A 27,420-nucleotide genomic window follows, 5' to 3' on the forward strand; every position below is an offset into this window, starting at 1 on the left:
ATTATCATGTCTAGGAATTCGTGATCAACCTTTACGACTTAGTTATCTTACAAATCCCATATCGTTTAATTAAATAGCAACATGCCATCTGGAAAGTTCGTATGTATTGGAACTCTTCAAAGATCTATTTTGGGCGTGTTACTTTTTCTTATATATATTATAGATTTGCCTAACTCATGAATGATATTAACTATACACCCTACATAGAAGACCCCACAATTTTCACATCCTAAAAAACTGTGATCACATTATTACAAACACGTCACTCTGATCTCAGAAATATTTTATTTTTATGCACAATTAACCGGCTACATATTTGTGTTTTAAAATACAAGTTATTTTCCATTCACGTCAGATTGCACCGCCCGCGTCGACATCGCTGCAATCTAATGATCACGCTCTACTGCCTTCAGATATTGCCAATTTCTAGGGTTATTTTTGGTTAAAAATATAAAGATTATTCTGCATGCTAAACTTTTCATAAAAAATTTCGTTAGGCTAAAATATGTTTAGCTTATTTGTATTAAGTGGCGGAAAGAAACAAGGTTAATATTATTATTATTATTATAACGCTACTGATTAAATGCGGTAGTGGGTCAGAATCCCATCACACCCATCAAAAGACTTATCGGGTGCCCCATCTGGGTGCTAACCTTCGTGTAAAAGGAGAAAACAGGCTACTACGGAATGTGACACAATAGTCATCCAGCCCTTGGGCAGCTCATTTCGTTCTCCTGCGCAAGAAAGCTGGATCATGGAAATTTTATGTGCATTCGACGTCTCCATTATTTTACGAAAAAGACGTCTATCTTTCTCGCATAGCTGACACCCTCAAATGTATCTCTGGTGTGCCTGTTTTTCTTGTTCGTACCTCAGATCTAGCTACTGACGAATCCCAGTGGACCCTGCGGACAAGGAAAAGAAGCCCTTTCTCACGCCATACGAACTTTTTGAGTTTAATGTTATTTCACCGAAATGCATGACTTAAGGACACAATTCTGTGCTGCTTTTAAAAGAGATTTGCCTGTGCTATCTTGATGTCGTCATATTTGGGAAATCCTTTCAAGAGCACAATGATCACCTAGTCCGCGTATTGAACTGTTTGCTCAACGCCGCCCTGATTCTTAACTCGAAAAGTGCCGCTATGGAGAGCGTCAAGCACTGCTGCTAGGACGTCTTGTTAATGATGATGGTGTTATAGAGTATCCCCAGAAAATTGCAGCCCCCGAGTCATTTAAGCCGCCGCAGACAGTCAAAGAGCTACGCTGTTTTCTAGGGTTTCGTTCGCATTTTATAAGCTTTATGCATCGCTTTGCTTACATTACCTACCCGCCGCCGTGCCATCTCAACAAAAGCTCCACTTTTAAAAGGACACCAGAGTGCCACGCGTCAATCCGGCAGCTGAAGTTTCTTCTAATATCGAAAAAAGAAGTTTACACGGATGCGAGGGGAATCGGACTCGGTGCAGTCCTTGTCCAGCGCCACGACGAACGAGAGCATCGCACTGCCTACGCAAGTCGTATCCTGAGCAGGCCAGAGCGAAATTATACTCCCCGAACAGGGATACCTGGCTGTCAGTTTCGCTTCGGAAAGTTTCCGTTCATATTGGTACCGACGGTCGCACACTATCATAATCGACCATCATTTACTATGTTGGCTGCATAATCTTCGAGACGCACGTCGTCACCTCGCAAGCAAGGGCACTCCGGTTACAGGAATATAACTTCGTTATCGTTTACAAAAGCGGGAGACGTCGTGCAGACGCAGATTGTCCTTCTAGAATGCCAGTGGCCATGACTGACTCCGACAGCGACGATTTCGATAATTACCTCACGACAATTGGCTCTCGAACTGGCGTTCCCTGTTCCGAAAGTTTTCAAAACATAACAGCGAAGGAAAGGGTCTGCAGCCCCTCTTTGCCGCCGCCCAAGCCAGCGGATCTACAAGGCGCTTTTGTGTGTGTGATAGCCTCCCATAAAAAACGTGTTTCTCCCCTGTCGGCCAGCGGCACGTTCTCATGGTTCTCAAGACGCTTCACACTCACGCATTGTCATGCACGATAAACCGATTTTTGGGCGCTTTGAATCGGTAAGGACACTCGACCGCCCTGAATGAAAAATGTATTGGCCCAGAACGCGCTCGACAATTGAGCAATATGTTGCCAGGTGGAAGCGATTTCAACGCCATAAACGTCCAACCACAGCTCCATCTGGCTTGCTACACCCTATGAAGAGCCCGATAGCTCCGTACGATCAAATAACTATCGAACCCGCAGTTTCGTTTCCGAAGTCCTTGGATGGAAATTGCTGGACTGTAGTTTGCGCGCATTACCTCACACGTTACTGTAAAGCGCCGTTATTACATCTGCTACGGCTCAGCAAGTGTCGCTTTGCCTGCTGCATTCAGTAATCTTACGACACGGGCCGCTTATATAGTTATCCTAGGCTGGGGCCGTGAATTCACCATTTATATTGATGAGCTCATAAGTGTGTGCGTCGTAACATCCCGACGCTCGACCCCGTACCATCCCCAGATAAATGGCTTGGCTGAGCGCGTTAATCGAACTCTTACCATCATGTTAGCCATGTATGTGCATGCAGGGCACGAGAACTGCGCCGCCATACCACCCTTAATTACATCGCGTTTAATTTCGCCACGCATAAGACGACCGGGTATAGCCAATTCGTCTTGTATGCCAAGCTACCCTGCCACTTCCTGGATACCATCCAGCCCTTCTCAGACTGTGAAAATCTCTAGCTAGCTTAGAACCCTCTTCCTCACCAAAGAAGCTCACACGTTTGCCTGTTTACGTTTTGGTGCTTCACAAGGACAATCCAAAGACTATTATTATGCAAGTCACTGGCGCGTCACATATTCTATAGGTGATTTATAGTGGGTGTGGCGTACAATTCGGCGCCGCGGCCTACATCAAAAAATCTTGGTCTATGAAATTTGATGGTCAAGCAGTTAAGTGCTTTAACCTATAAAATGGACCGCGTGGCCACATTGGGTTGTCAGTGTGTGAAAGCTGAACTGTTACGTGGCCCGCTTCAAGCCGTGTCAGCTTTGCATGACTCATGAATGCGCCCAGAATGCTTCTGCTGAGTAGGGGGAATGGTAATGCTAGTGAGGACGAAGAAGTGTTTCGGAGCAGAAGAGGTGGAATAGGCAGTGGTTTCTGGAGCTGTAGATGTCCGCTTTCCATGCTCCCACCTGCACTGTAAATAAACAAGCCTTTGTAATTTAATCTTAACAATATATTAAAATTCCCCACTACTTTCAAACCCATATTATTGTATCCCTGTATAACGCTCATATATTTTCTGTCGCACTCTGTGTCATCTTCCTCTCTATGTTATCGTCCTGGGTAGTACATATTATACGCATTTAGATCACAATCAGCGCCTTCGAAACGAAGGAGTTAGATTTGTGCCATTTATCCCATTACTCTCCCCTCATCTCCATTTTACCGCCATCTCGATATAAGCCATTCCGCCTACGGTTCTCTTTCATTTTTTCGCTCATAATGTACCGAATAACGAGCCGCAGTATTCCGGATAATTTTTTATTGGTGATCATAAATAACACAAGTAACACCGGATTTTTCTGGCGCTATAATTTGTTATTCTCGTGGTTCTAATAAGCTATATCTAAATTTCCAGTAGTTTTGCCGGCAAGGCACTGTGGAACACTTTAGCTGTCGAAATTAAATCACATAATTTTGTTTTAAACAACACTATAAGAATATTTGATTTAAGCTTATTATACCATTCAAGGGGCTATTTATTCACTTCGTTTAGCTCCTTTGCTTGCTACTGTTAAATTAATGTTTCAGTATTGGCATTATATGACCACTATTTGCTTTAATTTGGATTAAATTGTTCGCTGTTAGTGTTAGGAGGCCACATCCACCAGTTGAAAAGTTCTGTCTACTGCTCTAATGTCGCAGGGCATGCTCCTGCGTCAACGTATGCTTGTTTGGGATTTCCTCTTAGTTTTTGCACCGAAGGAGTGACTGGCAATAACTCAGCAGTCAGCAACACAACGATAACCCATCCCTCCTTTCTCTGCGCAGACGGCGGAAAGAAACGTTGTAAATGTGCCTTTTTGCATGCGGGAGCGCTTGTTGCTAAACAACCCAAACAGCACACCATACACTATTGGACCGTCGGTGGTTCAGTGTTGGAAAACCGGTGTTTCAATATCAGATCTACATTGGCTCTAGGAGAAATCACTACTTTTCCTTTCATTGGACAATCGTTCATGCTATCGCTGGTTTAACGGTAATTCACTATGGCACTACCAATATGCGTTTACTATTGGCGTGTCCATTCATAGCCCAATTACGACGGCCTTCCTAACCCAATCCATGTGTGGGAAAACAATGGTTTCCTTATATTGTAATATCAATGACTTTCCCATTTATTTCCCATTATAAACCTTCGCATCTCGTTGGCGTTGACAAGCCTAGCAGAAGTTTATCCTAGATGATTAGGCGACAAAATTTTTCTTTTTTGGAATGTAAAGAGGGCACACAGTTAAGTACCCACTCACTGATAAACCTGTCATTTGTATCTTTGTGTGGCAACTAGTGCAATGGACCTTTTTACTCGCAAGCAAAAACGCATTTAAAAAAAGACGTAGCAAAATGATTCAGAAAATATTTTCATTTGACTCTTGGATACATGCATTCAGTGCCTCCTAGCACAACACGCACTGGAGAGGAAGGTAAAAATATATTGGCTCTTTATTAAAGTGGGAACAATCTTTCAATATTCAGTGTATATTTATTCGAAATTGTATACCTATCTCGTGTCATTATTCAGCTGCTGCTGATTCAAAGTAACCCAAAACTTATAAGAGACCATTCGTTATGCATAAAATGCATGGAGTAGGAGCTCTTGGGAGGGGGCTCGGATCATCTATGGAGGTGAGGCTACACCGCGTGATGAGGAGCCCAGCAGTTGTGAAGTTCTCCAGGGACGGGAACAGTGCCCTCTGGAGAGGATGCGCTCAGATCCGGCGAGTATTTGAGGATGAAATCCTGGGAATCAGAAGCAGTCATTCCTTGCTTTCACTGGGGCATCTTCAAAGAAGGAGAAACACAAGCATTTCTGTACCACATAGAAATGCCGTTAATTGTTGAAATACAAAAGCAAGAAAGGGGGAGCATACGTGTCATTTCTAACAATGAATCCCATGCTGCAAGCAATATAAAGCAGTCAAATATTAATTTTAAAATGTGACAAAGCTCTTTCATAAAATGTTGTTATGAGCATTGCCACGACTTCTTCGTTCTTTAGCTGGTTAGTATGCTGTGTTTAATGATCTCAAGATGGCATTGTAGGCGGCTGGAAATTCGGAATAGCGCCTTGAGAACAGGTGGACTCGAATGGCAGCGGAACTCTGCGCCTATTTGTGGGCATCTGCTCTTCCACTGTTGAGTTGTTTCCAGTTCTGAAATCTCCCCAATTTTTTACACAAAGGTCTTCTTTATCTCACCTTACAAAACGATGAAACGGTTGTAAAAAATATTAGAGAACAGGAAGAAAATTACAGCAATACATGCGAAATGTATAAAAAAGGAACATGTCTTCCTATATTTGAAATTTAAATCTACGTTAATTAACAAAATAGACTATTGTCTGGTATATAATCACTCTGAAAAGAACGAGATAAAAGGGAGAATGTTCTACCTGTTTTGAACAGTTTCTTTTTGCAATTTTGTGCAAAGACGCTCGACAACGCAACTAAAACCGCGGAAAACGTGAATTTCAACGCAGCTTTGTTTTGTACAGTGTTATTTAAAGTAAACACAAATCTACGTCGCTAGTCGCGCTCTAGCTCAGAAGCTATTATAGATAAAAAAATCATATGCGACAACCTTCTGACAATGCAGTTATGGGTTTTCTTTGGGGAACTTCGGCAGAATAAGTGGAAGTATGAATTGTACACCTGGAGCAATTCTTTTGTGCCTAAACTTGGGCATGCAAAAAAAAAAAAAAAACATTTCGTAGGCAATACGCATTTCTGTAAAGAGATTAAATGAAAATGAAAATGCTCACCCCCTCTGCCGCTACGTTGTAAAAAAAGTATTCTAAGAGGCTGCGGGGCTCGAACAGAAAGAACGACAAGGTTCCAAGAAGTTCTAAACATTTGTCTTCAACCAAAAATTAGATATTTCAGTTTAGTACATATCGCAAGCAAATTCAAACAAGCAGCATTTGAATGCTATCGAGTTTGTCTTAAATTATATAGGCTGTCGATTTCTGAAGTTTAAGCGTTTTGTACAGGTTACCCACTTCATTCCAGCCTACAAGACATTATTATCTGCTATATACCAATGGTCTTTAAAATGGGCACCGATTAGAAACTGAGACCACTCAAACAGAAAAAGTATGAAAAATATTCTGTCGTTACGACAAAATTTCTGTGCGGTTCTTGACAGGAAACCTGTTGGAACAACAAGACTTTTTCTATAACGCTAGAATTTTCTGTAGCCACACCAGAAATGTCCTCCAAATCTGCAGCCAACAGAAAAACATCGGAGGTACAGAAAATTACTACAGAAATTCAGTAACCATTATATGTTTACAAAAAAGTTACAAAGTATTTTGTCGTATTTCAGACACGATTGTGTGCTTTTTTTTGACTTGGCATCATTTACACGCAGCAATATCTAGGCACCACAGTTGGTACCTTCAAGTTTTTTTTTCTTTTCGTTTCCAATATTTATTATTAGTGCCTCAACTTGTGAATCATATCACACGAAATATCACAGGAACATCGAAAGAACCTGCTATACGTTCATGTCGCACTTGACAAACGAGGGTAATTTAATTAGCCCTTTTGGTAGATTCAACGGCCACATTTTGCTATAAATACGTCGTTCAACTGTAAATCACGTTGAAGACATGAAATAAAACCAACCATGGTCTCCTTTATTTGTATTGATGCTGCACATCATGCGAGAAGTAGCCAGTGAAAGCGCAAAATCAGGCGAACGCTCCACCATCGCAGAAGCAAACCGGGTATGAAAATTAGGGTCGTCGTGCGCTCCCACTGACGGCGCAAGGCGTAACTACGGAAGAAACGTTTATCGATTCCGTATCTTTTTCGAAGACCGAACGAAAGGGCGCTCGTTTCTCTCAAAGCCCGCCTCGACGTTGCGTATTTCGCAGCAAAAGCGCATCGCGCACGCGTTAATAATTGTTATGGGCATTCGCCTAATTTCTCGGCGCTAATAATTAACCGTGGTGCGCCAGATTATTGTAGCGTCTGTGATCACTAGTTGAAGGAAGGCTTGGCTGTAAATTATGCACGTCTGCGTCGGTTCTCTCAGTCTGCTAGCACCCGAATTTCTGTGACCCCACAGTTGAGCATAGACCGCTTTCACGGCGAGGACGAAAATAGCCTCGAACCGGACGCGCACGGTGCCGTTCCTACTCTCTGGTATGTGGGGACGCGGTGATAGCGGCGGGAGCGCCAGCACATTCTATGGAGAAAGCACGCGCGTTGCGCAGTCTTTTGCACACAGTCTCTTGAATAGCCGAAAACTGTCTAAGCTGGTTAGCTAATGAGAGCGATGCGCTATTTTTAATCCTTTTTTTTACTCTTTATATGCTTTTTACATACCCCATCCCGGCCTGTTCTTTCTTTTTTTGCCCCGTTCTTTCGTTCCTTTCCCTGATCGTTCCATTTCCGCCAGCCGCAGTTTAGCTGATAAGAGGTGTCGCGGTTAGCGAAACCTTTTTCTTTATTCTGTAGCTCGCATTAAAAAGAAAATAACAACCAAAATGAAGTGATTAACAGAAGATAAAAGATTAACAGCGGTGGTATGCGCATGTGTCGCTCTACGCTGTTCCAGTTACAACTCTTTCAATCGGGCGAAGACGAGTAGCTTCTGAATTTCAAACCCCAAGCCAAAACGCTTCGCCTTGGCAGCTTTTTGTGTGACTTCCAAACACTCTGTTTGAAGAGAAGGGGTAGGAAAAAACTGTATATTAGTGCCACAACGACAGACTTTGTGAAACAAGTGGGTAATATTCCTTGCAGCAAATATTTAGCAGATGCTGCTAGGAAAAGAAAATCTATTTCGATTCAGTCACCCGAGGTTAATGAAAGTATGAAAGAACATGTTCCACTTGAAGACAACAATACCTAATAAATTGGTTGCGAAGTTATGTAGTGAAAGAGCGTCACAGTATTTTTTTTTTAAACGTAAGCACCTCGTAAGCTTTTGCTGCTGATAATGGATGGGAATGTGGTCATAAGGATATTAGTGATTTCTCTATGTAAGCAAATCTTGCGAGGACAAATGGACTATTCAACTTTAGATAAAAGCAACTTTCGATGAGGTCATTATTGGCCATAATTTAAAGTAATCATTCCATAAGTATCAATTGTCAATTTTTTATTTAATCTGGATGGCAGCAAGACGGCAGTGCCAGACAAACGCAGCTAGCACCCTGTCAAAGAAATTGCAAGATAGCAGCTCCCGCCGTTGTCAAGTCATCGCCACTTCCCGCACATACCGGCATGGGAGTGGACGCTTGAACATCCCGTGTGTCACCCAACAAAAGTAGCCTAGGGCCGAGTAAATGGATCCGAAATGGATAATAGATCCTTAAGAATAGCACCCCTGTGGAGGTGTGGGAACTCCCGCAGTAGCCGCTTAAGCAGGAAAGAGTATATGAATGATCTGCTGTGCCAACAAATGTAGTGTGATTAGCATTGCTGCTAAACATGACATGAAACGGCTACATTCACTTCCTTTGATTGCTCAAATAGTTACGGTAGTCCACCTCTAGAAATTATAAAAGGATAAAAAGTAGATCGAAAGCTGCCCTGCCTTGCTTGCTTCACCACCCTCACGGCCAGTGGTGCGTCACCACCTTTCTGTGGCACCTAAAAGTTACACACAATTGTAATAAGGTTTGCAGCCTTCAACATACCCGATTAGAAACATTAATTTTGATCACTTCTGACCGAATGGCTTGGGTGCTGCTGAAAAGCTTTTTTATTTCAGTCAGGTTCCTCCAAAAAGCTAAACTTTGCATGCGAAAGCTCTGAAATGTCGATGTGCGCTACTTGTCGTCTGTTCCGCTGATGGAACCGCACACACCAGCATGCCGATTGTTCTCAACTCGGCCGCTAGATGACACCACATACACAAAATGGCAGCTGACAGTTTACAGCCCTGTGGTGCGGGCGCGTGTTCCATCTTTCCTCCGATAGCACGTATCTACGGGAAACGGACTGACTGGCGACATCGGGAGCTTCCGAAGCGTCAAATAGATGAGTTCTTTCTTTTATTAGCTTTACTTCGTTTTCAGCTAGATAGGTTAGGTGCAGCCTGAAGAATAGATGTTAGCTCTTCGTCCTAGCGGCCTCGTTTTTCGTGCCGGCAGCTAGGTTTTCTAGGCGTTCATTCTTTAACTATTTTATTTAGATAGATCCTTTTTTTCTGCGCCATTGGCATTCGCAGAATTAATTTTAACGCGTGTTTGCTAGTCGTTTCTTGTGTTTTCTTTTGGCAGTTTGTATATTCGGAGAATTCGTAATAGATCTAGTTCAGACGATACATGCTTAAGATGTGCCATCAAAAGAAGGTAAAGTGTACCCAGTGTGAAGCGCAGGTTAATCTCAAGGAAACGCGTTTTGACTCTGTAGGTGAAGCGGAAGGCAGCGACTTTTTGTGCCGGTGTTGCGTGCTGACTGCGTGCCTAGATAGATTTGGTCAAGAAAGGGGCAGTTTAGTGCCTCGTGGGGATGAATGAAGTACGTTTGTTAAGGACAGAAAATCAGAAACTGCTTACACAGCGCTTCCTCAAAGGAAAAAAAAATGGCCGGATTTATTCTTGGAACCAACGAAGATGAACATTCCAGTGCGGGCCACGTGGCTCGGACCAACACTGGCATGGAAGCCATAAGCAAAGTAGGTCAGGCGGATCCGAATCAACAGTGTTATTTAGAAGCAGCTACTAAGAAGCCGGAAAAAAAGGAAGTAAGGAAGAATAAAAATCCCGGAGAGAAGGACACAGATAACCGAAACCAGGAGCCAACAGTTGGGAGAGGAAAAGAGAAGGCCAAGGTGATTATCGCCGGAGATTCTAACATGAACAGGTGCAAGCGAGATATCTTGGAACGTGTAAGGGGTGATAAGAGAGTGTTGGTTGGAGCCTTCCCAGGGAGAACAATGAGGGCTGTACTAAAAGAGAGTAAAAATAGGCTGTTGAAGGATTCCGCAGAGCGCAGTATGGTAATAGTAGCCGCGGGTCTAAACGATGTCCTAAATGGTGACGCTGCAGGAGTGGTGGAAAGTTTAGCTAAGGGAGATGACGAGATCAGGGAGATAGCACAGCAGACGCAGATAGTTGTATGCACAGTACCAGAGGTGCTAGGATTGAACGGAAAGATGGAAAAGGACGTGGTGACAATTAATCAGGACATAAGAAATTTAAGCCTGGAGAAGCATTTCAAAGTGGTTGAGGTAAACATGGAGGTGATTAAAGCAGGTTTTGGTAGGGCTTTTCAGCGAGATGGCATTCATTTTAACAGAACGGTCGGAGCAGAGATCGGCTGGCGCTTGGCAGGCAGGGCTGTAGCTTTTTTAGGGGGTCCGCGAGGACTCCGTGCATAGAGGTAGTTAGAAGTGAAGCAGAAGAAAGTGTAATGATGGAGGCTGAGCCCCCAAAAATGGCCAAGAGTAGGTCGAGAAAGAAAAGTACAAAAAAGAAATTTAACACTAGGATCAGCTACATAAACATGCAAGGAGGTAGAAAAAGAGCGAAATGGCTAAAGATAGAACAGCAGTTGAAGGATGACAAAATAGGTGTGTACGCTCTTTGCGAGACTCATCTCGGGGATCTAGAAGATCCGCCGTTTATAGAAGGCTACGTCTGGGAAGGGTGCAACAGAACGAGAACGGAAAGAAAGGGTGGAAGGGTAGGTATGTTGATACACCAGGGAACAAATTGGCAAAGAATTAAATAATCTTGTAAAGAACAAATCTGGGTTTCAGGAACCATTGCCGGCATAAGGACATGGCTAGGGGTAGTTTATTTAGGAACAGGACGTCAATGCAGGCAAGAAACCAGGGATCTTGTTGAATGTCTCAGTGACGATATAAGCCAGTTTGGAAACGGAGTCAATGTTATTCTGCTGCGGGACATGAACGGCCACATCGACGATCTGGATGGATACACGGATTGTAACGGCAAGCTAATGCTAGATTTCTGTGGGCGACACGATCTAGTTATAGTAAATAGAGAAACAAAATGTGAAGGCCAAATCACGTGGGAATTCAGCAATAGGCAGACGACCATTGACTACTGTCTAATGTCGCAGGCAATTTATAGCAAGGTCACAAAAAATGGAAATAGACGAAGAAGGGGAGTGTATTCTGGGAAGTGATCATAAACGTATTAGTCTGCAGATGGGGTCCTTGATGAAAAGAGAAATTGAACTTAGACAAAAAGTAAAAGCAAAATTAAACGACGATCAAATAGCGCAGATAGTAGCAGACATAGTGGAAGCAATACAGAAAAGCCCCATAGAAGACTGTGATTATGAACAGGTAGAACTACTCATAAAGAGGAAAATTAAGGAGGTTAAAGTAGCAAACCGCTGGAATGGAAAGAGGAAGCCATGGAGCTGGTGTAATAAGGAATTCAGGAAAGCTATTGAACAACAACGGCTGCTTCAAGGGATTACCGAGTGGCAAAGAAAGCATAGGTATCTAGAGAGGAAATTGACCAAAAATGGGAATCATATCGACAAATGAAACTTGAGAGACAGGTCCTCGTCCAAAGTAAAATAAGGCAACCCACCGATCGCTGGATGGCTTACATACACGATGTCTCTAGAGGCGGAGCAAGAACATTCTGGAGCCATATAAGCTGGCTAGGGAAGAAGAATCAAAGAAAGCAGGATCGGATTCAAGATAATGAGGGAAATTGTTTAAAGGGAGATAACGCAGTTAACTTCATTACATCAGTTATAGCCGAATTATTTAAGAGCGACGATAGGGTAATCTCCGCAAATCAGGAAGCAACACAAGGTAGCAGAATACAAAGCAGCTTAGAACTGACCAATCTGAACTGGAAAAAGGCAGAAAAAAATATTCCTAAAAACACATCTACAGGAATAGACGGAATTCCGATCAAGCTGATTAATGAACTTGGTCCAAAAAGTAAGGAAACGTTGTTAAAAGCTCTGGAAATACTCATAATGAAATAAGCAAATTCCGGACAGCTGGCGGCAGAGTAAAATGAATTTGATTTATAAAGGGAAAGGAGAAAGGTTGCACATAAAATCCAACAGGCCGATTACCATAACATCTGTTATGTACAGGTTAGCCATGCATATGCGGTGAAATTAAAGGTGCGAACATGGGTAGAAAGTAACAAGATTCTCGGAGAACTTCAGAACGGCTTTAGAAGTGGTAGGCGCTTAGATGATAGCCTGTTCGTGCTTACCCAATGCATCAAAATATCTAGAGTGGAAAATAGACCTTTGTATTTGGCCTTCCTGGACATAAACGAGGCGCACGACATTGTAAACAGGGAATTCCTGTAGACCATATTAAAATAAGAGGTATCGGTTATGAGATAATAGAGTTCCTACAGGAAATATACCGGGATAACAAAGTAGAAATTACGTGGGAAGGAATAAAAAGTACGGAAGATGTAAACGTATGCAAAGGATTAAGACAAGGCTGTCCTCTATCACCGCTGCTGTCCTCTATCACCGCCTCCCCGGTTTGATGTATACAGACGGTATTGTGCTGATTGCTGAGAGTCTGGAAGAATTGCAAACTCTAGTTTAGTATTGCGGTGACGAAGGGGACGCTCTAGGCTTCCGTTGTAGCGCAGTTGAGTTGGGTATGATATATTTCAACGGCTCAACTGATCAGTGTCTTAAAACACAAGGCCATAAAATACCCAGAGTAGCAGAATATAAATATCTGGGGGTATGGATAAACGAAGGATTGGCATATATTGGAAAGCATGAGCAATCACTTAAAGCCAAAGGGCGAAGAAATGCCGGGATAATGAAGCTTAGGGCATTGTGGGGATACAACAGATGTGAGGTTTTGAGGGGTATTTGGAAAGGAACTATGGTGCCCGGACTTACTTTCGGAAACGCGGTTTCGCGCCTAAAATCAGTGGCACAGTCAACATTAGAAATAAATCGGAGAGCCGTTGGACGATTAGCACTAGGTGCCCACGGCAAAACCACAAATGAGGCGGTACAGGGAGATATGGGCTGGGCATCTTTCGAATTACGGGAAGCTCAGAGTAAAATATTATATGAGGAACGCCTGAGGAACTTGGACAGTAACAGATAGGCAGCTAAAGTATTTAAATACCTGTACTTAAAATCGTTGACTCAAACTGGAGGAAAAGAACTAGGAAACTAAGTAGTAAGTGTGCTAGTCACAAGGACGGAGAAACAAAGACCATTAAGCAAAATGTGAAAAACACAGAGGCTAAAAATCGGATAAATCCGATGGAAAAGAAACAGAGTGTGGAATTATACCGAAAGTGGAAAATTCAGATCAGGAAGGAAGCTTTCTCTGATAACTCAAGAGGCAGTGCCCTACTTTTTGAAGCTAGATCAGGGTGCTTAGAACACGCAGCTACAAAAGAAATTTAACAACGAAGATGACGCATGCGCTGTATGTGGTAACTCCAGTGAAACAAGCGACCATGTTATACTCGAATGTAATGGTATCAATCAGGAAGTTGATGCTGGCGCAGTAACTGTTCCTGAAGCTCTGGGGTCTAAACCCCAGATACCAGATACCAGTGGCCGGGCGAATAAACCGGCGGTGGAAACGACTGGAAGACTGGTGGCTTAAAAGCAGAGAAGTGGCATAATGTTAGTAATGTAGAAACAAAAATTTAATAAACAGAATGATGGTTTAGGTAACCAATTTAAATCAATAATTAAGGTATAGGGAGAAAAATTTGCTTCTCATTTGTGTTTCGTATGTTACTTTTGATGAACTCATATTTTATTGCATTGCATTGTATTCTTTTCGCCCCTCCTGCTAGGGCCCAGTTAGGGCCTGTAGTATTTGGTAAATAAAAAAAAAATAAATCAGCATGATAGCTACTGCTACGACTCCGTTTCAATGAAGCGTCCATTCATCCATCCATCCGGCAGCGCCCATGGTAAAACGGTCTATAAGAGAACACTTGTTTTTTACAGCTGCGTTACGCTACCTCTCTGTCGCCTAACCGCTCCCCTTCCACATAAGACCACGGAGTGCGATGTCTGGGGAGGGGCAGTCGCGTCACGTGGTTGCATCCGCTAGTGTTCGCCGCTATCCTTGCTCCGAATGTACGCCTGAACAAGCTTTAAACATCTATTGAATTAAAAAAAGTGTATCTCGATAAGCATGGAAGCACTGGAAGTGATTGGTGAATATTTCCACTTAGGACAGGCACTGCTGCGAACACGGACTACGAAATGGAATAACTAATAGAATAAAATTAAGACAAAAGAATATGGCAAATACTCACAGGTTATGATAGAAAGTTCTCTGTATTCCTAAACTGAAAATTATAACAATTGCATCTTGCCAGTACTCAAATATAGGGCTGAAATGTGGAGCTTAGCGAGAAGGCTTCTACTTAGTCTGAGGACAACGCAGTGAGCTAAGGAACAAAGCTTTATGGATCTAAAGTTAAAAGATAGGAAACGGGCAGTGCGGATCAGAAATAACTCGACAAAGGAAATTCTAGTCTAAATAAAGAAGAAATGGGCATGGGCAGAGCATGAAGTTCGAAGAGAGGATAACCGATGGTAGCTAGGGGTAACAAATTGGGTTCCAAAGAAAGGAAAGCATATCAGGACGGGGCAGAAAGTCAGGTGGAAGGATTATATAACGACGACTTGGAGAGACCAAGTGCATGCAGGTAGCATATGATCGGGTTAATTGAATGAGTACTGGACGGCTTTAACACTGCAGTGGCCTGTTGATTATAATAATAACCTGAATCAATATATTAAACAGATATGTGTCATACGGTCACTCATTTTTATATCTGCACAGCACATATATTCTACATTGCAGTACCTCATTGCGTCTTTTTTTGAAAGACAATGTATGGCTTTCATTAAGTGTAAGGCTTTCATATACATTTAAATATATGTATATGTATATGTGCACATATGTATTTTGTATAATATTGTGTTGTTGCAGGCATTTAAAGCTATTACGTTCATTTAAAAAGAACGCCCTTTTACTTCTTCATCATGATGGGATTCACGTTCGTCTTGTTCGCTGTGTTTTTAATCGGATCCGAATGTAAGTATAATTTGCAGATATATTTCGGATAATATGAGGAATTTTATTAAATCTGCATAAGGGTATTTGGGTGCCTAAGAAGAAGTGTTAACAATTATCTAACAATGTTAAGGAATAAGAATATTTCAAAAGAATTTCCTGTTTTGTGTGAAAATCCGCCACCAAACCAAACATTGCATCTTTTCTCAAGGTATGGAGCCCCAACTCATTCGACTATAGTTATAGAGCGCTCCCGATGCCCAGTTTGCCATCCCAATGCAGAACAGCTGTTTTTCTTGTAATGACTGGATTTGTTACTAGCTTTAGGGAGATATGAAGGCGAAAACCACATCTGAATTGTAAAAGATCACTTGAATTTTCTCAGTTGAAGCATCTAATTGTGTGCATTTCTCTCACTCTCAAATCTGCCTAGTGATCTATGCGTGTTCATCAAAGCGCTTTGAAATTTTGGCTCTAATCTTGAAACGAGAGCGCTTTGTTCATGACCGTAAACAGGGCTCTTTAGGAACACGGGCGCAATGCCAGTCTCATAGAACTGACCAGATACGAACAAAAACAACGAGAAAATTACTGAAGGAGCTTAGAGGTCACTGTCACAATTTGGTTGGTCACAATTTCGTGTCTATGCGAGTGAATATTTGCGGAAGGCGGGATGAAATTTTGGTAGCTACTAGAATCTAGTGGCCCACATGTAATACGTTCGTAAATAAAGCATTTGCAAACCAAAATATATGACCGATACGTCTGGGACTTTAACCTACAATCGTAGCCTTCGTAAGGGCATGTACAGGAGCTCTGTAAAATACCTTGCGATATCAAAAACAAGTTGAACTCAAAATTGAGTAGGGTGATACGTAATGCGCGCAGAACGTCTGCGAGGTGCAATAAACCACAAAGCAGACTGGAAGAACTCTTACCTTTCAGCTTTTTTACTTTTGTAGTTTTGGCCTCTTTCTTGCATATCTGACGCCGCGTAACTGAAGGATAGAGTATGTCCTACTCTCTCTGAAAACGGCTTTCACAGTTTTGTTCCCGTCATCAAACACCAAGCACGTAACACGCAAAATCACAATAATGCAACTACACTCAGCCCATTACACGAGTTTCATGTTTCTTACTGAGATGAAATCGTTTTAGTTATTGTTCCAGTTAGTCACTTGATATTTCTTGTGCAAATTGTTTATACATTTCATGTACGAATGCCTAGAATCTCAGCAAAATTTTGACACATTTTCTTTTTCCACTCTCGAAGTTACGACTTATTGCCCAGGAGATAAATATATTTTGCCGAAAAATTTACCTCATCAAAAACAAAAATACGGGGCACATTGGCAGCCTAAAGTCCACTAGGCAAAAACCTTTGCCGCGACATCGACTTCCATTGACTGTCAATTAGTCGCGTTGCCGCTTCCTTTCAGCCTCCCTTGCTTCCGCCCCAGGCGAAGCCTTGCGCCGTTGCTAACGCTTTCGTGCCGCGTCTCTTGCCTTAGCCCCATTAGAAGACTGGAGCCGCCATTGATGCATTCGTTGATAGATTTTGCGCCGTTTGGTGTTGGGAAAATTCGCCTTCATGCTCATATCTGAACAGCTTGGTGCGGAATCACTGGGCCGCTTGGGAGCTATGCGACTCACTCGACTACAACGACCCGTCTGTAGAAAAAGCGCCGTCGCAGCGCGTACTCGCTCCGCCTGCCGGTGCAGGCGACGTTACTTTTGCTATGCGCAGGTGAGCATGCGCTTCGGTGGTGCCACCTGTCGCCGAGGAGCGAGCCGGGTGTGTGCCGGAGCGGGGAAGGGTGAGAGCTGGCACTGTTTCAACCTTAAGATGTAACGGACGAACGTTCATCGGCAGTATGAGCCTTAAAATGCTTCTGCCTTAAAAAGTTACTAAATGGAAACGGGGCACCCTAGCGGCTTGCGGCTGAGCGCAGCGGTCGCTTTGAAGGTGCACCTTAATACTCTCATGTAACGCACGCAGCAGCGACCTGAAATAGGCTAAAGTGATCCTCTCCACACTTCGACAACTGTGAACCCCTTTGGTGCAATACAACCGTTCTAGTGCTGACTCGAAGCATGTGTATAACTGAGAAGGGTTCGCCGAAAACTCCAACACAGCATGAAAGACAAGTGTAGAATTTGGAGACTCCAGCCGCTACTAGGACACGGCTTCGTGTGCCATTGCGGCAGCAGTAGTTATCGTGATATGCGCTGACGAATAAGGCTCGAACGATGCCTTCATATAGGATAAAACGTGCGTTGAAGTTACTTCGAACTTTCGACGAAGTTAGTGCGAAAAATCTTTAAAAGCTATAGGGCGACGCACCAGATTTCGCCTCTCAGTAGGCGCGAAGACCATTTAACACTGTAATTGATTTCCACCATTATATATTTTTTGAAGTCAGTTCTATGGAATGGAAGGCTGAATGTACCACTATTCAGTAGGCATCTACACTTGTCAGAGATGCATAAGGCGTAGATTAGAACCCCTAAGGCAAAATAGCTCTCAACCTGACTACAAGGTGCATACTCAATGGCTAACGATGTGTTATGAAACCGCACTGAACGCTGCAAGAGTAAAGCAGGCTCACAAAGTTTCATGCAAATTTTGTGCGCATTTATCCAAATTCGTTTTTTGCAATTTATGCAAAGAGGATGTATTTTCGGTAGAAGAAACTGTTACGAGCTATGCGTCAACCATAGCGACACTGCTCGTTATATGATCTCGATGTTTATTCTACCTTGGTGATCAGCTCTTAGATCCGAACCAGGGTATAAGAGCAATTTAGGTAAATGAACGGCCCGGACGAGCAGTTAGATAGAAGGGACGCTGCAAGGTCCTTGCTTCGGCTGCTTATTAACAGATGGCGCTAGTAACTGTTGCCCGGAATGGCCCTTCCCGCCTTTCGTGTGTTTTGTCTGCTGCGGCGTGTTCCTGTTTTCACGTTTCCATTTATTCGCAATTCACTCTCTGGTCAGAGTATTTTAGGTGATAGTGTATATTTTGTGCAATTTTGTGACATGGCTACAAATCGTTCAAAGAGATGTCCTCACTCTTCAGCCGCCGGATGATGAAGCGAGGCTTGAAGCGTGGCGTAGAGCATTACCTATAAAAGGTCATGTACTGCAAAATATGAATCGTGTTTGCGAAAAGTATTTTGATCGCTACTACATCTTCAAGGCGTGGCCAGCGGTAGTTTACGGCCCTGTTTTAATGTCGGGGAAGAGAACAGCGCTCCTTACAAAGGACGGTATTCTGTCTATCTGCGAAGGGGTGCCGAGCTAATTATGCAACAACATAAAGAATCCTTGCAACACATCGAAGCGAATAGCTGGCTATCCAGCCTCTCAAAACGGAAACAGTGGCATCGGATAAACATTGTCCATCTACACACCTCGTCATATGGCAATCCCTTTAGGCAAAAACGACTTCATTTACAATGTTATTGCGTTGTTTGCAGCTAATGGCTATATTGCATGGAAGAGTTCAACAAAGGAAACGTTCCTTGCTCAGCTCTTGATTCAGATTATTGTACCTTTAGTTAAGGTCCGCCTGTTTAGCTGTGTGGTACGGGTATAAGTGGCACACTGAGGTATGCCATTAACTGATTTGATCACCCAACGGACGTTGAACGCCGGTGCACCTAATTCTCTTCAGCACACCTGCACGAAAAATGAGTTCTCTAAATGGCCAATGTATCAGATAGTCGTACTACGACACTATGGTTGTTGCCGAGAGCAAGAACAGTAGTGTGCTCCGAGCCTGCGCCAAGCGTAGCGTGCTTGCTTGGTATAAACACAGCCAGCATGATGAAGATGAGAACAGCTTAAAGCTCGCCACACAGCTTTTCAGCAATAATGTTGTCAAAAGAATTGCGTTTTATGATCGCAGAGGTATACAAAGTGCTGGCTGATGTGGAATCGATCACTGATTTCACAATTTTTCTGACTAACATTTTTGATGGTCTAAACTGTTGCTATTCTGCAGAAGTCATTCGACTAGGATACATATATATAACTACTTTCTAGACCGCAGCTTGGTGGCAAGGCTTACGGAAACAAGATATGGTAAATGATTTTTTCCAAATAACCTCTTTGACCCAGTCGACTGCCAAAGGCTTGCCGCGTTGCGTCGAAATGGGTTCAACAACTTTCTAGCTACATTACAGAAGGTTGCGTTTTCAAGTACGTGCTCTGGGACAGACTGAATCAGGACACTTGAAAGTGCTTCTTCAGTATCTTCAAAAAAGCACGAGGAAAACATTCACGTCGTGCCTTCCCTATTGCAAAAACCAGCGCCTCCAGTGCGAAACCAGTAAGATTTTCGCGCTGGTTTTCCACTTGATCTGCTGGGCACGCTGGAGGTCTGCGATATTCACAGGAGCAGTAACGGGAAGGCACTGGCTGCACTGGCGCGATGGGAGAAAAACGCTGGGATTAGACTTTTGACGCTGGGTGTGTCGCTGGCCTCCACGATGCACTGGGGGAAGCGCTGTATGTGCGCTGGGGCCGCACTGGTCCCAGTGTCCCAGTATAGCCGGTGCGGCCTGCGGCGTCAGCCGGAGTAGCATCAATCAGGGGCTAACAGGGCAACAGCGTACTTGCAATCGACCATCGGGGGGCATATGAAAAATATGGTTCAAGCAAGCGCTTTTTGCTGTGAAGTCGTTGCGCATTTGTAAGAAAACAAAGGCAGTATCTTTTTTCTAGAGTTTCCATGTTTCGATAGGTCGTTTCTAGCGTTTCGACAGAGACAACGACCTCCGCGCCTCGATCTCATGACACACTGACGATTAACGCACAACTAAAGCTGGAATTGAATAATGTGGGCTACCATGCATATCCAACTTCACAGCTGATCTTAAAGGCACTCGAACACAATGATTACTGCCAAAATGTTCAATGCGGGCTCAATCGCAGGCGAGCGTAGCTTGCGCTACGGCCCAGTATAAACAGCAGAAAGAAAAACTAAAACCAGGACGAGAGTAGTTTACCGAGCGATGGGCCCATGAGACAAAAAGCAACAACATACAGCACTTGTAATACATAATATTTGGCGTGTTTCTCAAGCTTTTGCGCTCCTTCTTACTCTGCGTATCAAGCAGCCGAGCCCTCGGTCATCGCAACGCTTCCCGCAATGTTTACATACAAATAAGGTTTAGTTACACGCAATTAGGGTCATCGCTGCGGCGCTTGCCGGTATTGAAGCTTGGTCGCACTTTTTTCCTTGAAAGCTTCTACTAAAACTCCGTGTTCAGCGAAAATTATGCCCACGATAGCAGAGCACCACCCAAGATCCGGCGTTGGTAAATTTGCCAGCGATGTCAAACTCCACATGTTAAAATGATTCCAGTGCACAAAATAGCGCGCATAGGCACCCAGAAAATTAGTTGCAAGTCGTGAGAGCAGACAGCAAGCTAAAATGATCAAGAAGTCGCAATTGTTAGAGCGGTAGCAATGGCCTGAAGACTGCGAAACATAAAGTCCCAACCTTATAAATGCGGGTCATGACATATAATGCGGAAACGTTTCAATAGAATCCAGTTTTCGGCGTGGCCGAGTGGTTAGCGTGCTGAGCTAGTGATTGATATCTGCCTAGAGACATAGTTCGAGGCGCGCTTGGTGCGTTGATTTTTTTTTTCTTTTTTTTACTCTTTTTAGTTTTTTATGTACCTAACTTGTTACGTTTCTTTTTACTTTTTATCCCACGCCTTTGTTTTCTCCGGGCGAACAGTGACGCCAGTGCGGAGCGTCCCAGTATGCCGCGTCCCAGTGCGCCCAGTTTCCAGCGTTATACTGGGATCATAATCAGGTATGGCGCTGGGGCGCTGGCAGCCAGTGGCACTGGTTTTTGCAATAGGGTTACCCACCTTCATGTAGTTCTATGGCATGTTAAGCGTGTATTCTTCGCTCATACCTCCGCAGTTTGGCAAGTGTAAAGTGGCTGATATTTGTCAACCGCTTCAATGGATTCAAGGGATATATATATATATATATATATATATATATATATATATATATATATATATATATATATATATATTTTCTTCTACTTTGTGTCTAATTATCTTTCCCCTAAAGAGATTACATTACTAATTTCTGTGCTTATCCAAGTAAACATTAAAAAAATGACATAAAAGTACCATCCCCAACGCTTTCCTTGGCCTCGCCGACTGTTGGCTTCTTTCCTTCATATATATATATATATATATATATATATATATATAGCCTGAGTCGATTTGGGACGTTAAACCCCACAAACCAAACCAGATATATATATATATATATATATATATATATATAGCTACGGGGGTAGTATATATATACGTAACAATATATATATACATACAAATCCCTGAAATGAGCATCCGAATCGCATATGTTGGCCTTGTCGTGGCGGAACTGATGGCCGAACTAAACACTGTCCCATCGGCGCCACTATTTGAGAAGCAGGTACCGATGAGTTAAAATGAGCAGTGCCAAACTAACTACAGGAAGTGAAGCAGAAGCTTGATAGGATAATCAAGGAAGAAGTTGGATATTTGAAGATATTTATGAGCTAGACGACACAAACGCGGCGATTCAAGCCTACATTCTACTCTATGTTGCTTTTTCTCGAGAATTCTTTTAAATAAGACCTACTTTGCGATTTTAAAGCAGGTGCTTGGATGGACAAAAGGACTCCAAACTTTCCAGAAGCCGACCTGGTGAATCCGAAAACAACAGGCAGGGTGACACATCACGACTTGAATCGTCATGAACTTTTCAGATACTACGGGAACACCTTGGAAAAAATAAGCGTGGCAGGCACGTATACGATAAGACTACTGATGGCAAGAACAGACATTTACAGTTTATGATTTCTTATAGTCCTGGCAAAGAAGACTTGGTAGCAAATATGCTTTACTACTTCGTGTGCCTGTGTAATCGTCAGTATTGCAGGCAGTAGTAATCTCTGAAGGGCGAAAACAGCCTGGATTCACGAAAAGTGGCTATTGTTTTCTTTTGGTTTGTGGGGTTTAAAGTCCCAAAGCAATTCAAACTATGCGATACGCTGTGGTGATGGACTCCGGAAGTTTCAACAACCTGGGGTTCTTCAACGTGCTCTACATTGCACAGCACACGGCCGTCTTGCTCCTCGCCTCCGTAGTAAAGCGGCAGCCGAGACCGGGGTTCGATCCCGCATCCTTGAAAACCATGGTCGAGCGCCGTAACCACTGTGCCGAATCTGCAGGCTAAAAGTGCCAATTCTTGTGCGAGTTCGAAGGTGTAGGGGTGAGTGTGACGGAGTTGAAATTATTTTTCTCGTGCATATTTTCTTTTCACTTCTTTTGGCTTGTGCATTTGTCACAAATGGTATTATTTATTAATAAATCGCTCAGAGCATGAAAATCATGTCTTGAAGCTACTTCTTATCCTTAGTGGAGGGCAGGAATCTAATTCATGTTTTCGTAAAATCGCGCAAGAAATTCAGTCCCATATTTCTGAGGTAATTGCACGTGTCTGTTCCTTACTTTCCCTACGGGGCTGCAATATCTTATAACCGGCAAGGCTATTACGAGGCGTAGAGTGCGACATTTAAGGTGGTGCTTTATTAAAAATGCAAGCCATCCACGCCACGTAGCATGGGCCCTCTTAGGTTGTATCTCATGGTAATTTCGACGATTTCGACGCTTTGTTTTAACCGATCTAAAAAGATCGTGCGTATTATTATATACATCACAAGAGCAAAAGATCAGAAGTGTTAAGCCGAAATTATCCACACAACTCAAGCGAATTCGGGAGCACAGACCTCATAGCACGCTTGCGCTTTCATGCCTGGCCTCTCGCGGTGCAAACCACTGTTGCTCTCGCCATATGCAGAGGCTGGGCGAGGGCATCCTTTAGCCTAACGAACTCTTACACCGCGATCCGAACCAACATTGTATCTTGAACTTCAACTGTTCTATCAACCTCGCGTTTATGGCACAGCTAACAGGTTTTGCAGCATGCAATAGCTGCCCATACTCGTCTACCATGGCGCTAGCGCATGCACTTGGCTGAAATTGACGACAGCATGCTTTCAACACCAACTCGCACAGGGAACTATTGGCCCCCACGCAGTGTAGTTGCTGGCTGACGCACCAAGGACGATGAGAACTGACATCTCCAGATGCCGCCGGACAAGCCACAAAATGTAGTCAGTGCTTGAGACGTGTGAGATAGAAGGGCAGTATGAGAGAAGAGGGTGGATTTTGGAAACAGATACCTGTAAAGAGTGCACGCTAATTATTGTGGATTAATTGAACGAGGATTGAAAGTGAAATCACTTTTCACGGCTGTGTCCACGGCAACCTGCTCTCTTGCCTCCTTTCGCTCACTTGGAAGCCGCCCAGTATCCGCTGCAAACAACAATGCGATGAAAAGGAACGCGCTTAAAATTCAGTTTCCACGCATTCTCAGGAAGGTTGAGAACGATGCCGGTGTGGTGATGAGCAACTTTCAGACTCGTCTACCAGCATCCTCAGCAGGATGTTGGCGCGCACAATTCCGAGATGGCGAGAAAGGGCAAAGTCCGGCTGCCAAGGCGGACACGCAGCAAGTTGGGGCCTTCTAAAAGCCGTGCTTCTGAGCTCTGCACGGCAATAGAATAATTGCTCTCAAGAATGGGACAGTTATTGTAGTAGGGGCATTTCTTGTAGCGGCCGTACTCCCGACGATGTCGTTGGCAGCCTGCCTGGCGGCCTGCAAGGCTAGGTACCGTAACATACAACTAAGGCACAAAGGAAACTTGTTTCAAACAATGCTTCCAAATATAAAGGTAATACAGCAATTAAGTGCCGAAAATCAAGTGCATTGTTTGCTGTGCTGTCACCGCAAGTTTCGGCCAGCGAACAGGCCCAATGGTCTGTGAACTTTGTTGCCGAAGCATGTCGCAGCAAACTATTTTGTTTTTAAGCTGTTGTGCAGCGTGATAATCTGTTGCGAAAAGATTTCGTTTACAAACGTTTTCGGCGCGATGGCTAACGTCAGTTTTTCACATCACGGACGCGTTTCGGCAGTGTCATTCGGCCTCTTAAGCAACAAAAGTCAATTTGACTGCGGAGCGCACAGCAGTGAAATGGACGCTGCTTCCTGAATTTTACAAAATCTGCATGGCAGGACGAGTCACGTTATCCGCATGCAGGCGCCATTTTCAGGGCGCTCTTCGGCATCGACGTCATGCAATAGGGGTCCAGATATCTGCCTGTCGTGACGTGGCTAACCTAACGTGTTCAACTGCAACCCGCGCTCCCGTTATCAAAGAATATTGCATTTATAACAGCCTTTGCATTTCTTGTTGCTGCTTGCTTTCCTTATTTTTCTCGTAACTGAAACTCTGACGTAATGACGATGTGTCACTAATAGCATACAATAAGCAATTAAGCACATAAAATTAGCATCGCTATGCATATAAAGGCAAAAAATATCGCACAAGACGCTACCGCCCGATTTCCATTCTTCCTCAGCTCTCCAGTGCTAGCGCGGAGCTTTCAGTATCTTTTGATGTGCTGTGGAGCCCCGCTTTTCATTAGTCTTCTGACAACATCCGCTGCCCAAGTTCACCTGCATACAATCGCCACGCTCTCTCGTATCGGTGGCACGGCACCAGCTGGCGCCATTGTTGATATTGCCACCAGACATATACGAAGAGATTTCATCCCGCTCATTCTGGACAATTCTTGTCCATGCTTGTCATGGATCACCTAATTGGGTCAAAATAATTTCTCATCAAGTGCGGCACTGGAACGAGCGGAAAGTGCTGGTGGGCGCTGGTATTTGTAGCCAATGTTATATATTTGCGTCTGTCTCACAGAGGGAAGAATATGGGGTTTACCCTTTGTGGTTCTCATGCGCCACGACCAATATTCGCATGGTCTTTTACTTGTTTATCCTATGCCCAGCTCAGGTGCCATCTGTAAAGGGCATTAAGAATGGGCTTGAAAGAAGAAACGTGTAAACAATGTGTGGTTTCATAACGAGAATGATAAATTGAAAAGTTATTTACGGTATTTAAAACGAATTCTAAGATGTTTACCTAGATTAAAACTACTGTTTAGTGTTTTTTTTTTAATTTTTCTGAATGGTAATGTCGTATTTCCTTTATGCCGTTTGTTTTACTTCCGCTCTGTGTTGAAACCTCGATATTGTGTACCAGAAATGTGAATCAGACCGCCGGTGCTGTGCTGGAGGTTAGTGTTAACACTGCCCTTTTAGCATCACTGCTACTATACTCCTCCCTCAACGAGTACTATTAGAGACCGTGGTAACTGCTTGTTGTGATGTTGTAATACGCTTGATGGGCAACGGTTAGCAAGATGCTGTTCCTTTCCTATCAACACAAGATTGAATCCAGTCTAAGAATTTTGCGAAAAGAATTTGGGCAAGCTTGCGATGAAAAACAAAATACTAGGCCCAGAAAAATGGCATCAGCGTACAATTCATGAGAACAAATTGTATAGTTACAAGATTTCTCCAATGGAATGCACTGCCACGTCAAAACCTATATACACTGTTCAAATTGTAGTTGGAATACTGCAACAATTGGTTACTTTTTCCAGGGCTTTCTTAAATCTAAATATTTCGCATTTTCTACTCTAAAAGTAATAAATTATGTTTACCTCGTAAATAATAGGTACGAGTCCTACTACTGCTGCTCTTTCTTGTAAACTTAGGGAAACATTCATATACTAAGTATACGCGTCAGGTATGTGCTTTGGTTTCTATAGCAACATCATCATAGCAACGTTTGCACTAGTATGTAACTAGGCTTCCAGTCAGAGCCTGTGGATATCTCATGTAGCAAGCACTATGACTTTTCTCTTGCATAATCTATACAAAGCATGTAGACGGTTGTTTCAATCTGTTAAAAGCATGTGTTGTTGACGGCAGGAAAAAAAGCCACATCGTTATATATGTTTAACTAATACCACTTTTCTACCATGCAGTGATTCCATGCTTTGCTGAACAATCTTATCAGAGAACGAAGACTGACTGCCAGAAAAAGCTGAAAGTTGGCAGCAGATGCACAAAACGGAGTGAACGGGAGAAGTGGTTTTATAATGTCACCAGCGAAACGTGCGAAAAGTTCACGTACTTAGGATGCCAAGGGAATGCTAATAGATTCCCCAGCAAGGAAGCTTGCCTACGTATGTGCAGACCTGGTAAGAAATAGAAAAAACGCTCTCTTATTGTTTGCGTAACTGTGACGCGCTTGCTTAGTAGATAGAACGAAAGAAGAGAGGAATGGGTTATACAGGAAACAGCGGGCTGGTTGTTGTTGTGGTCAATATTTATTGTATATATAAAAGGAAGGAAAATATATTTGCCAGCCCCCGTATTTGCTATCTGATATATGAAGTACCTGAACTAAGGCGGCGGAAATAAAGGGATAGCGAGGAAGTGGTAGAGGAAATCAATGAGGTGAGCGATAGGGAGAAAAAAAGAGTAGGTAAATATTAAAAGAAATATGTACCCAATGGTACAGTATACAGTAGTTTGCTTGAGGCCTACCCTCAAATGTCTTAGGTCCCTTAGCACTCGGGATATCGGGCGGACCTCCGAAATAATTCTCCGTCCATGCAACTGTTCACGAAGCACACACATGCACACGGTACAAAACAATGACGGCCTATTTGGGCCGATAGGCAGTTATCGTCCAAAACAGCACACGCGGAGTGTTCGGTCATAGCGCGCCCTATCTCACGAGGTGAAATATGCTGGTCATCAAGCCCGCCTGTTCGATATATTCACACAGGCTCACGTGTGTTCGCTCGCGGATGTGCGCACTGCCCGGCGGCCATAGGAGCACAGCTATACGCTGTCCGGGATTATCCCCTGCGCTCTGTAAGCCGCCAGCAACTCACGTCGTGGTTCGGCCCCGCAGTGCAGTAGAAGGTGTTCGAGAGTTTCTATAGTGTTACCGTGCGCGCCGAGGAGCGCTGCACCAAAAAAAAAGAAGAGGCGCGGGACGAGTGCGAGACGAGCGCGCGGCGCCAGCGCGAGGGTTAGATAACAAAAGAAGGGCTTGGCAAGTGGTGTTTGCCTGGTGTCCTCCGTTCTTCTGTGTCTATCTCTAGGCGGGC

The 27,420-nt window shown here is 43.5% G+C and overlaps 1 protein-coding gene across 1 annotated transcript in view; it reads left to right on the forward strand.

Moving 5' to 3' along the window:
* Window positions 1-27,420, forward strand: part of LOC146177014 (amblin-like) — a 55,053-nt gene that overhangs the window by 7,266 nt on the left and 20,367 nt on the right. The window contains exons 2-3 of the mRNA XM_084583052.1: window positions 15,215-15,319; window positions 26,284-26,499. Of these exons, the coding sequence (XP_084439178.1) occupies window positions 15,268-15,319; window positions 26,284-26,499 (268 nt within the window). The 5' untranslated portion in view covers window positions 15,215-15,267. The remainder of the gene's footprint in view (window positions 1-15,214; window positions 15,320-26,283; window positions 26,500-27,420) is intronic.

This window comes from Amblyomma maculatum, chromosome 10, assembly GCF_055883805.1.
Source record: "Amblyomma maculatum isolate TAMU_Amacu chromosome 10, ASM5588380v1, whole genome shotgun sequence".
Lineage (NCBI taxonomy): Eukaryota > Metazoa > Arthropoda > Arachnida > Ixodida > Ixodidae > Amblyomma > Amblyomma maculatum.